This window comes from Pseudorasbora parva, chromosome 10, assembly GCF_024679245.1.
Source record: "Pseudorasbora parva isolate DD20220531a chromosome 10, ASM2467924v1, whole genome shotgun sequence".
NCBI lineage: Eukaryota > Metazoa > Chordata > Actinopteri > Cypriniformes > Gobionidae > Pseudorasbora > Pseudorasbora parva.
This window is the reverse complement of record NC_090181.1, coordinates 39,195,533-39,206,831: the sequence shown is the minus strand read 5'-3', so window position 1 is coordinate 39,206,831 and position 11,299 is coordinate 39,195,533. Positions and strand designations below refer to the sequence as shown.

The window sequence follows — 11,299 nt, the reverse complement described above, 5'->3', positions numbered from 1 at the left end:
TGAAACTATAGCAAAAAACACTGGCGTCGCATTGCACCGGGTGTATGATAGGGCCATAGACTCCATGGCCATGAGAGAAGAAAGAGATTTAATGTTTGCAATGAAACAGTCTACAATAAAACATAATACAATAAAGTTTGATGTCAAAAGAGAATATTAAAATACAACAATCAGCATTACACAGTGATCATGTTAGAGAATAAGTAAAATTAGTAGATTATTATAAATATTTACAAACACATATGTCTGTGTCTCACAGTGAGGTAGAGAATCATGTAAACACCTGGATGGATACCGTGCCATCCTGCAGTTTGATTATGTGAAAATGAACTTTAACATTTGCATTCTTTTGTCTGTTATTGTCAAGTTTATGATTGTCATTGATTTGTTAAATATCCCAATCTTCTGCAGAGGATTTCAAAAATCTCAGCCATACACAGAATCAGGGTGATAATGGTGAAAATGTACATTGCGCTGAGGAAGATGGTCTTTTCAAAGTGCTCCGGTACCATACACTTGGTGAAGTTAAATGTCTTCTCCAGTGAGCTGGCGTCACAGAAGAACAGCGAATGAACCAGGAATCCAAAGAGTTGACTCTGGAGCCAGAATGCTGCCATCTCCAGGACGATTCGTAACAGCACAGAAATGATGTAGAACACTGTGTACGTTGGTTTTTCCAGAATATCCTCTTGATCTATGTTTTTATATGCCGCATACAGATGAAACACAGCCCCTGGAACAAGAACCGTCACTAGCTGCAGGGCCCAAAACACCTGCACAAAAAAAAAGAAAGAAGAAGAAAAATAGCTGCACTGTAAAAAAAATAATAATAAAAAATATTATAGATATAATCCCATTGTTTTTACAAAACAAATTCTGGAAGCTGTGGTCAGAATAATACTGTATAAAATACAGTAAAAATGTAAATATATTTACAAAAAAAACATTACATTTTACAGTATAAAACTTATTGTTAGGTCACTAACATTTTTTTCTGTGCATTTTTACAATATTTTACAGTTATAATTACACTCATTACACTTATTTTTTTTACAGTGCATAGATTGGGGCTAGTTGTCACATTTTCTCCAATATTCAATACAATATTTCTAAAGGCGGTAATTTTTTTTAACTTAAATTCTTGACTGCAAATTACTAAACAAATACATAAATAAGTCAATTATTAATAAATGTTTTAGGACCCTTTGATAAAAAGAAAATGAAAAAGAACTGCTTAATATAGTCAAGTCAACTTATATAATCAGCATCTTCCTCTAAATTGCCTAAAACGACTCACATATTGTAGCAATTACAGTGCAAAATATGTGGTCAAAATGGATGATTAAGCTAATAATAATAATTATAAAAATTTCTGAACATATGCAAATTAGCATCCAGCAGTTTCTGTATGCTCAAGACCCATACTTCATATTTCTGCAATAAAACTTTTGTGTACTAAACATTTCCGGGTTCACAATGGGGCTCTAAGGGCTGGCTACTAGACTAAATATCACTTTTACAATGATGATTGTTTTAAAGCAGCTTCACAGTGTTAAACAGGACAATATTGAAACAAAAAAATATTCTAATACACTTATTAACTTCCCTTTCGAAAGGGAACTCGCGCTTCGTCAGCTTGACGCTACGGGGAACGCCTCCAGCATGACCGATGTCTGAATCGCTATCCAATCACATCAATCCTATTGACCGGCGACAGCCTCTGACGTCATCAACGTGCGACCAGGAAGTATATAAGGGCGCCTTGCAAGGACTGTTTTGTCTTAGTCAGTAACACATCGGGCCCTATCTTGCACCCAGCGCAATTGACTTTGTACACCGACGCATGTGTAATTCCTATTTTGGGCCTACGTAAAGCGCGCTTTTCCCTCCACAGAAGCACGTTGCTAAACTAGTGAATGAACTTGCGCTCCCCCAGCGCAAAATAAGGTGGCGTGTTCCGGTGCAAACAATCCCTGGTGCTATTTTGCTGTTCCATTAAACAATTGCGCCACTGACCAGAAAAAAACTAGTCTAAAGTCAGTGGCTCGTTGCGCGTTGTTCATTATGCTATTTTAAGGGCGCATGCTTGACCATAATGTATAGCGTGCACAATGCGCATACACTTTGCTCATGTAATCTACACAGATGCAACAGTTATTTCTGCAAATCATAAATTGTTACACTAAAAAAATATTAACACATGAGATGACGGAAATCATTGTGGTGTGCCACGAAGATGTGAAAAAATAGACATAAATCTAGCTTACAAATTATTCAGGCAAATTGTAGTAATTAAGGATCACACCTGTTTGCCCAATAGTGGCAAGACATATATGTATATAAGGACATCTGACAAATTGGTTTGTCCGTCAAGAACCAGGAAAAAAAATCGACTGAAAAACTGAAAAAACTGTTTAACCGACGCCTGTTTAACCGATGCTATTTTGGGTGGGTTTCTCACATCCCCATACAACACAACTGGCGATGGGCCAGATCACGAGGGGCGGCCGCCGGAGGAGAAGCTGAATTATGACTCCTCCTCATCGTCAGCCGCGGAGCTCCCACTTCAGCAAGGGATGGAAGTGGAGGGTGGTGAGGCTGAGGCTGAACCCTCCCAGCCATCCTGCCCCATGTACGGGGAGCTTTTGGAGGGTATGGAATGGGCCGCCGATCGTCTTCAGGTGCCATGGTGGCGCGTTAGGGGAGAGATCGGTTGTCCGAATCGCCTGGATGATCGGTTTCTCTCCGGCCATAACCCTCCAGCTCTTGGGAGCTTTCCATTCCTCCCCGATCTCCACGAGCAGATCGTTTTCGGCTCGCTTATTCAGCCGTCAGCGGGCTAATTTCACTGATGTGGAGGGAGTGGCCGAGGTGGGGTACGTGTTGATGCCGCCAGTTGATGAGACGTTTGTGAACTATCTCGCGTCTGGCCGGGCATCAACACAGAGAGCTCCCACCCTGCCGTCTAAACCGTTGAGAACAATTTAACGTTTGAGCGTACAAGGGCGTACACGTCAGCCGGTCAGGCGGCAGCGGCACTACACACCATGGTGGTGTTGCAGGCTTGCAAAGCCAACCTGCTGAAGAACCTTTATCGGGGGGGGGGGGGGGGGGGGGGGGCCTGCAAGCGGGACCAACAAGCAAGCGTTGCCTCTTGGGCGCCCCCTCCGTGGCGGAGTAGGGCACAAAAGAGGCGGGACACCCGGAACCGGAGGAAGAGGGCCGGTGACAAAGACTGGAACCAGCAAAGGCGGGATAAAACCCTGCCCACTAGGGCATGTAGATAAAGAATGAAGCCCTTCCTCCCACCTTTTCCCTCTGTGATTTACATCAGGCCGGGCGGGGCCAGTGATGAGCGGATGTGAGACTCTGACTGCCCGTCTGGCCTGGTGAGCGGGCACCTCCCTCAGGTTCGGGGTCCTTTTACATGCTTATGGAAAAGAACCTATCATGAAGCACTAGAAGCGGGGAAGATGCCGGGCATTGCCGGGCTTCCCTTGAGGGGGTATTCCCATGCTTCAGGTGTTGGACAGCAGGTAGTAGGCCTCACCAGGCCTCCCTGAGGGCCTGCTGTGGTAACAGTATGTTCCTGGGCTTCAGTCACTTGATGACAGGTAGTAGGCCTCGCGGGGCCTACCTGAGGGCCTGCTGGGACGCAGCAGACCTCATCTGGCTTCCTCTGAGGGGGTACTCCAGGGCCTCAGCGCTGGATCACAGGTAGTAGGCCTCACCAGGCCTTCCTGAGGGCCTGCTGGGACGCAGCAGGCCTCATCTGGCTTCCCCTGAGGGGGTGCTCCAGGGCCTCGGCCCCTGGGTAACAGGAAGTAGGCCTCTCTAGGCTCTCTAGGGTGAGCCCCCGGTTCCCGGTTCCTATGACAGTGAGCATGTTTTCTAGCCAGGGCGGCTAGCATGGTCTGCTATCAGGTAGCAGGCCTCACCAGGCCTCCCTGAGGTCGTTCCCCGGCCCCAGTGCCGGCTACGAGTAGCTGGCAGGTAGTAATGATGGTTTGCACATCCGGCTAGCAGGTATCAGGCCTCTCCAGGCCTTCCTGTGGGTGAGCCCCCGAGCTTGGATGCTCGGTTAGCCGGTATAACGTGGTGTCAGGTGAGAGGCCCCTCCGGGCCCCCCTGAGAAGGGATTCCCAGGTCCGGTCTCAGTGACAAGCTAGCCGTTAGCAGGGCTAGCTGCCAGGTAGTAGGCCAGAACTCCCTGAGGGCAAGCTCCATTGTTTGGACACTCGCGCAGCATGCGGCTTTAAACAGCTAGCATCAACGGTGCCAGGTAGAGGCTCCTTCGGGCCTCCCTGGGGGGGGGGGGGGGGAACGAGCTCCTTGGACTGAGACATAACTGGCTCATGCTGACAGCTAGTCGTTCTTACCATCAGGTCCTAGCCGGCAGCACCTGATGGCGGTCGCATACTCTAGCATGACGAGATGACACTGCTGCTATGCGGTCCCTACAGGACGGGGACCTGCATAGGATGCCTACAGCATGGTACCTACCAGGCAGGCTTAAGAGCTCCCCTCTTATGAGGGTCGTCTGTGAGCTTACGACCACCTGGGCCTGATCAGTTGGTCGTAGGCCCCGCGGGGCCTCCCTGTGAGATCAGCCCGTAGGCCTTCTCAGGCCTCCTGAGCCCCCCTGTAATGTATGTGTTCGGTAGATCCTAGGATCAAGCAGCTGACTTCCCTCACTAGCAAGGGTTGGAAAGCACTACGCTGAGGGCTGTTTTCCAGGATAGCCTGTCTCTGAGGTCTGGCCTGATGCGGACACTGCATGTTTTGCAGTCCCTCAGCTGGATGCCTCGAGTTTCCAGAGGCTCTGTTTTTCAACAGACAAGGTTTGCAGACAGAAGCGCCCCGCATAGTGACGCCAGGTCAGGCCTCCCTGGTGGCATTCGGTGAAGTTTTCCCGAATAGTGACTGGCTGGGGTGTCCCCTGAGAACAGGGAACGAGACGCTTCTTCATGGTGCCATGCCTCGGGACCTGCCTGAGAACAGTCCCTTCAGACGAAGTGGATACGGTTGTGTCTGCAAGGCGCCCTTATATACTTCCTGGTCGCATGTCGATGACATCAGAGGCTGTCGTCGGTCAATAGGATTGATGTGATTGGATAGCGATTCAGACACCGGTCACGCTGGAGGTGTTCCCTGTAGCGTCAAGCTGACGCATCGTCTCGTTCCCTGTTCTCAGGGAACTAAAGTTACAGTCGTAACCAAAGACCTTTTTTGTTTCTTAATTTCTTTTCTCTTTTTTAAATCTTACAAATCCCAAACATTTGAAATGGTAGTGCATCCAGACTTTTTACTGGAAATATACTAAATTAAATAAATAAATAAATAAATAAATAAATAAATAAATAAATAAATAAATAAAATACCCCAAAAACAGGCATATTGTCACAATGCTCTACTGGGTGGTTGCTCTGCTCGCTTAATAAATAAACTGCAACAGCTCGAGTTCTTACTAGAGCTAGGAAGTATGACTATATTAGCCGAGATCTGTCAACACTGCACTGGCTCCCTATTAAACATTGCATACATTTTAAAATCTTCCTTACAAAGCACTAAATCGTTTAGCTCTCCAGTACTTTAGCGAGCTCTTAACACTTTATACTCCATCATGTTTATTGTGTTCTCAAAACTCTGGCCAGTTGATAATACCTAGAATATCTAAATCAACGCTAAATAGGCGCCAGATGGTGGACTTTCGTCTGGACATGACCAGCACATCCCTGAAGTGTCAGCAGAGCTAATTGACCATGCTGTCAGAAAAGCGCTCGTCTAATTAACTTTTTGACTGACGGGCTTCCTGCTCATTGGCTGGCCAATCTAGATTTAACTGGGCCACAGCACCAGTAATAACCTCAATAAGCTCCGCCTGCGTGTGTGTGTAGATGAGGTGGCGAAAAATCCTCGTTTTCATCTCCCAGGCTCATGACATCCAGTTCCTCAGAACTAGAATGTCGCTGCACCTGCGCTTCAGCGCGAGCAGAAGAAACCGCAGCGCGTGCTTCTGACTCGCGAACTGAAGTGTCAGATCTAGCGGGTAAAGGCCGCTAAGGGGGATCACCCGTCTCTAGCCCCGCTGCTAGATCCATTTGCGAAACCCAGGAAGAAAGCCTCCACTGTGCCTCGGCAGCAGCGGGACCCGCCCCCTGGGGAACGCGAGCCGAAGCACCCTCCTCAAAGAGTGCTCGGCGGGACCGGAAAGTTCTCATTGGCAGCTTCTTACTGTGCGTTCACACCGCCGGCGGCGAGAGCGGCAAGCTGGCCGGAAGTCATTCATTTTCAATGGGAGCTGGGCGGTGAGCTCCGGCGGTGAGAGCGGCGCTGCGTGTCTTGGACGATTTGGGCATCGAGGAGAGTTGAAATCAGCTCGACTTTATGGTAATGAGATATGACGCGGTTCGGCGGCAACAGGCGGCAACCAATCAGAATGTAGAAGTGCTCCGCTTGAGAGAAATCCAGATAACGCAGGCCTGTAAACTTTGGTTCCGATCACATTAGTTCCCAAGCAAATTGTAGGAGAGGTTGATCATTGCTGTGCGGGTTTCCCTATCATTTATGACAAGATCATTCATAGTGATGTGTAATTTGTTAAGAAGTCGCGCAACACTATTTTACAGGCGCTACAACGCTCGTTGTTCGTTGGGTATGCAATTAATTCTTACTTTCACATTTAAACGATTTCATGAAGTTAATTTGTACCCTACTTGTGGTTAGTATACATCAAACTTGCTTGTTTGATTTGCGGCCTCTTTAAATACAGTTTAAAAAAAGAAAAAACATTCGATCTACGTCAGAGCGGCAGCACGTCCACGGAGCTTTCTACAGCGTCGTTGTCGGGGCGGCAAGAGCGAATTTTGACGCTTTCGCCGGCGGCGGTGTGAACGCATGGTTACAATGCTCACAGGCAGCCCCCTCGAGAGCTGCCAGGGCATGCTCCGGTCCCAAGCACACCACACAAAGCTTGTGTGGATCCTTACCCGTAACATAACAAGGGCAAGGAGTAACACACTGCTTAAACTGATTCGCCATTTCTTTTTTTATATATTGAGAGACAAACGCACATCAAATAGACAGAACAATTTCACATAGAGCGCTTGTGAAGACACAGTAGCTGACATTGTTTGGTTCAGGGGTGCTATATATAGTTTCCTGATCAATGAGGTCATCCGCCCGTGATATCCGCCCATATTCCCTCGATAAGGGAACTCTTCAACCTTTTATAACTGGACTTTTAACTCAAAATTTAGTCATAATAATATTTTTGGTAAATCTTATATTCCGTTAAAACATTCAACATCAGATTTTCATTTATATATGCATTTAGCAGATGCTTTTGTCAAAGAGGCAACAATATTCATCACAACATACACCAGGTTAAGAAGTAAGCAAGAGGAGAAGCAAGAGGAGAGGAGAAATGCAGTGTAAGTGCTTTTAGATTTATGTATTTAGCAGATGTTTTGTAAACTTTACCTGTGGCGTTACAGGTCTGAACTGATTATAACAGAAGAGGTTGAGCTCCCTTCTGTCGGGGTCACAGCTGAAGTGAAGGGCCTCATTCCCATAAACCGCAAATCCCAGAACACCCAGGAAGAACATACGCACGGAGCCAAAAAACAGGGTGTGGAACTGACCAATCACAGTTGGAGGCCGGAGCTACCAAAAGAAAACAGTATAGCATTGCAGTCGGTTTAATCAGAATAAGCCCAATAAGAATGATTTCAATATGGTTTGAGAGAGATGGGAGAAACCTTTTCCAATCCGTTTAATATGACGTGTAAACACGTGATCGGACTGAAACCGGAAAGTTTTTCGCATATGCATTGATGTAGAATGCCATAATAACGTATGACACACAGAATGAGCTGATGTTGTTGTTGAATCATGTCAGATCTAAAATTGTCTTTCCACTCATTGTTTGTGAAATTCTGTAGGACAATATTGTCTTATTTGCAAAATAACTGTGAAAGTAAAGATCTCAAACAAATGCACGGCAAAATACACATAGCCTACAGTAATATCATTTAAAGGCACAGTATGTAAGTTTGCAAGAAAACAACCTATTCAAACAATAAGACTAACCTGAGCTGTATAACAATAATTATTATGTTGTCTAATAAAGTCTGTCTAATAAAACACATAATATATTAAAGCATCTTTGGAAATCAAGGGTATCATTGATATGACGTTGTTGACAGGTGAAGCAAGGACACGGTCTGTGTCCTGGTTAAAATAGCGGATTTTTCTTGATTTGAACCTGTTGGAAACGTTTGGGATAATGTAAGTATGCTATGCTATGCTATATATCAGTCAACAAATATATAGCAATTTCTAGTGGTTTGTGAATATTTTAATTAAAAAATCTTACATATTGTGCCTTTAATGATGAAAATAGAGACAAACAAAATGTTCACACACAAAATCTGTTGACAAGGTTGTCACTAGTTTGAAGCACCTATTAAAAATATAATATAATCAATGCAGGAAACTTGATTTCGCAACAATAAATAATAAAACATCAAGAAAAAGCAAATCATCAGCACACTTTGGTTCTGTCTTACTTACGCATCCCTCATAGAAGTTCTTGATGTAGTTTAAGGACATGATAATGTCTTTTTTTCTTTAGGTTTAAATAGCCTGTATGCTTTGCCCTCATTTCAGACCTGTTGCCTTCTGCTGAGCTCCAGCTCAAACGCTGCTGTTCCTGTTGACCTGCGCAGCTCCTGTCAATGCATGTTTCCCTTTCATCTGCTCTACCTTCATCGATTTACCCATGAGGTACAAAAAGACAACAAAAAGGCAAAAACAAAAGGACTGGACATGTGCTCCTCACATAATCCCCATTCAACTACGTCAGCAGAAAAATCAGGCCTTTTCAGGCATAATGGGGGAACAGCTGACAAAAGACATAAAGTAAATGAAAGAAACCAAGACATGGCAATAAAATAAAATGCAATGTCTGATGTTTTCATAACAGTTAATGTTAATGTTAATAATATATCACTTGTCTCTTTGGATGTTGTATGAAAATCTATATAGAGTCATCTTTGCATTTTTAAGTCCAGTGGAAACAATGTCAGCAAAATTAACAAATCAAAAAATAAATGTAAATTGAATTTGATTATATTTTGTATTATCTTAACAGCCTGAGCCTAAGTGGAGAGTTCATCCTCCTCATTTAATCAGGCATAAAGGAAGGAATTAAAGGGCTAGTTCACCAAAAAAAGAAATTGATGTTATTAATGACTCACCCTAATGTCGTTTCACACCTGTAATACCTCTTAGGAACACAGTTTAAGATATTTTATATTTAGTCAGAGAGCGTATGGAAGTGTATGCACACTATACTGTCCATGTCCAGAAAGGGAATAAAAACATCATCAAAGTAGTCCATATGTGACATCAGTTAGTTAATTAGAATCTCTTGAAGTATCTAAGATATATTTTGGTCCAAAAATTACAAAAACTACATTTTATTCAGCATTGTCTTCTCTTCCGGGTTTGTTTTCAATCCTCAAATAAAGATTTGAACGCTTATGAATGAGGTTATTGATTCTTGATTCAGGTCCCCAATGTCACGTGATTTCAGCAGTTTGGCAGTTTGACACCCAATCCGAATCATGAATCAATACGCTGATTCGTAAGCGTTCAAATCTTTTTTTGAGGATTGAAAACAAAACAGGAAGATAAACAAAACAATGCTGAATAAAGTCGTAGTTTTTGTTCTTTTGGGACCAAAATGTATTTCCGATGATTCGAAAGATCGCCATTCGCCAGCTTCTTTGTTTACAAGTAGCCGACGGAACCTCCTCAACTCAATAACTGCCGTTATTATGTTGAGCCCACCCACCGACTCTACAGTATACACAAAGTGATTTAGATGTCAAATTAGATTTGCTGCCGCTAGGATGTGTCTAGATTTCTAGGCCACAGATCATCATAACCAGTCACCCCTCCTACACGCCCTTGTCAGGTCTCGTCCATTCAAACACTAAAAGACTCACTACCTGATACTTACCCGCTCATTGGAATCCTTACCCATCTTCTTTCATCCGACATCTGCCCTTCATCTGCTTCTGATCCATTCATCTGCAATAGCAATAAAGATTACTTTCAAGCTTAGTCTACATTCTGTTTATTGTTCTTTACTTCACCACTCTGCATTCCTGCCCAGTTCTGTGCCTCTGTTCAATAAACCCTGTTTTATACAACTTACCTGTCTGCATCCTTCGGTTATGTGACACCTATGTAACAAATTTGCATAATGTTAGTCTGTGGCCTTCAAATGGCATCCGTGATCAAACCTGATGTTGCACAAATGTAACAGGATATTCAGTATGCTTTATTCTTTGTTAATGTTTTTCAAAGATTCGTTTTCGCAAATCGGGGATTGTGAATGCATTGCCAAAGATTTCGCTTACGTTTCTCAGTTTTTCGTTTGCTCTTTTGACACAAACCTCTCGTAGGGGCGGGCTTAACAGTGATCTACTCAGATCGGATAAAGAGCTTTTGATGGACAGGTGCTCTCTGACCTGCGCATAATACTGTAACAACCGGATATAATGAAGGCAGAGAACACTACACCAGGATGGCAGTTTACAATCAATTACTTTATTATTAGTTAAAACACAACACTTTATAAAACACGTTACCCCCCTTGTTATGGGTGCAGTCGTAAGGGACGGGATCATGTCAGCAGGGAAGTCACTCGGGGGTTCCCCTTGTCGATTGCATCAGAGTAGGCTTAAATTATTCTCTCCGGTTCAGCATCCTACACAGTCCGGGTGCGGGTCAGATCACTTAACAGTTCATTCTGTGCCTTTAAAGAGCTCTCCTATCCAGCGCTTGAACCCCTAACTCTCTAATACATTTGCCCCCCACTAACTGACTATCTTCACCGCTGGAGACAACAAATGAGAGCTCCTCGCACACGCAATTCACACCGTCTCTCTCGAGCGTCCCGCACCCATTCCATAAATAATCAGGGTTCACCCGCATCACCTGTGCACATTAATTTAATTACGTGTAGCTCATAAGTTAACCATAGCCACTCCCACAACCTACTACACTATCCCCCTCCCAGACAAAAGAGACTCGTCCTCGAGTCAAACAGATAACTCATAATCCCTCAACCGAGCTGGTAACTTTCTGGCCCGCACCAACCGTCCCTCAATCAGTCCATATTGTGCCTCACGGGCTACAGACTCCGTAGCACCATCCCCAGCGAGATCAGCAGCCATATCCAGCCTAGGGACAGATAGAAAAATAGGGGCAGAAGGCGGCACACCAT

At 44.4% G+C, this 11,299-nt stretch overlaps 1 protein-coding gene across 1 annotated transcript; it reads right to left on the bottom strand.

The window, feature by feature from the left end:
- Positions 1-367: 367 nt before the first annotated feature.
- Positions 368-8,613, bottom strand: LOC137090754 (gap junction epsilon-1 protein). The gene is made up of 3 exons (XM_067454703.1): positions 8,575-8,613; positions 7,483-7,665; positions 368-773 (listed from the first exon to the last, which is right to left on the bottom strand). The coding sequence occupies exons 1-3, from the start codon at positions 8,611-8,613 to the stop codon at positions 378-380; spliced, it is 618 nt and encodes a 205-aa protein (XP_067310804.1). The 3' UTR covers positions 368-377.
- Between the last annotated feature and the right edge of the window lie 2,686 nt (positions 8,614-11,299).

Excerpts from the sequence above, each read along its gene's own strand:
- LOC137090754 (XM_067454703.1), bottom strand. The coding sequence starts at position 8,613 with ATGTCCTTAAACTACATCAAGAACTTCTATGAGGGATGC. Across the intron at positions 7,666-8,574 it reads AGAACTTCTATGAGGGATGC|CTCCGGCCTCCAACTGTGAT; the intron begins GTAAGTAAGACA and ends TTCTTTTGGTAG. Across the intron at positions 774-7,482 it reads TCAGACCTGTAACGCCACAG|GTGTTTTGGGCCCTGCAGCT; the intron begins GTAAAGTTTACA and ends TTTTTTGTGCAG.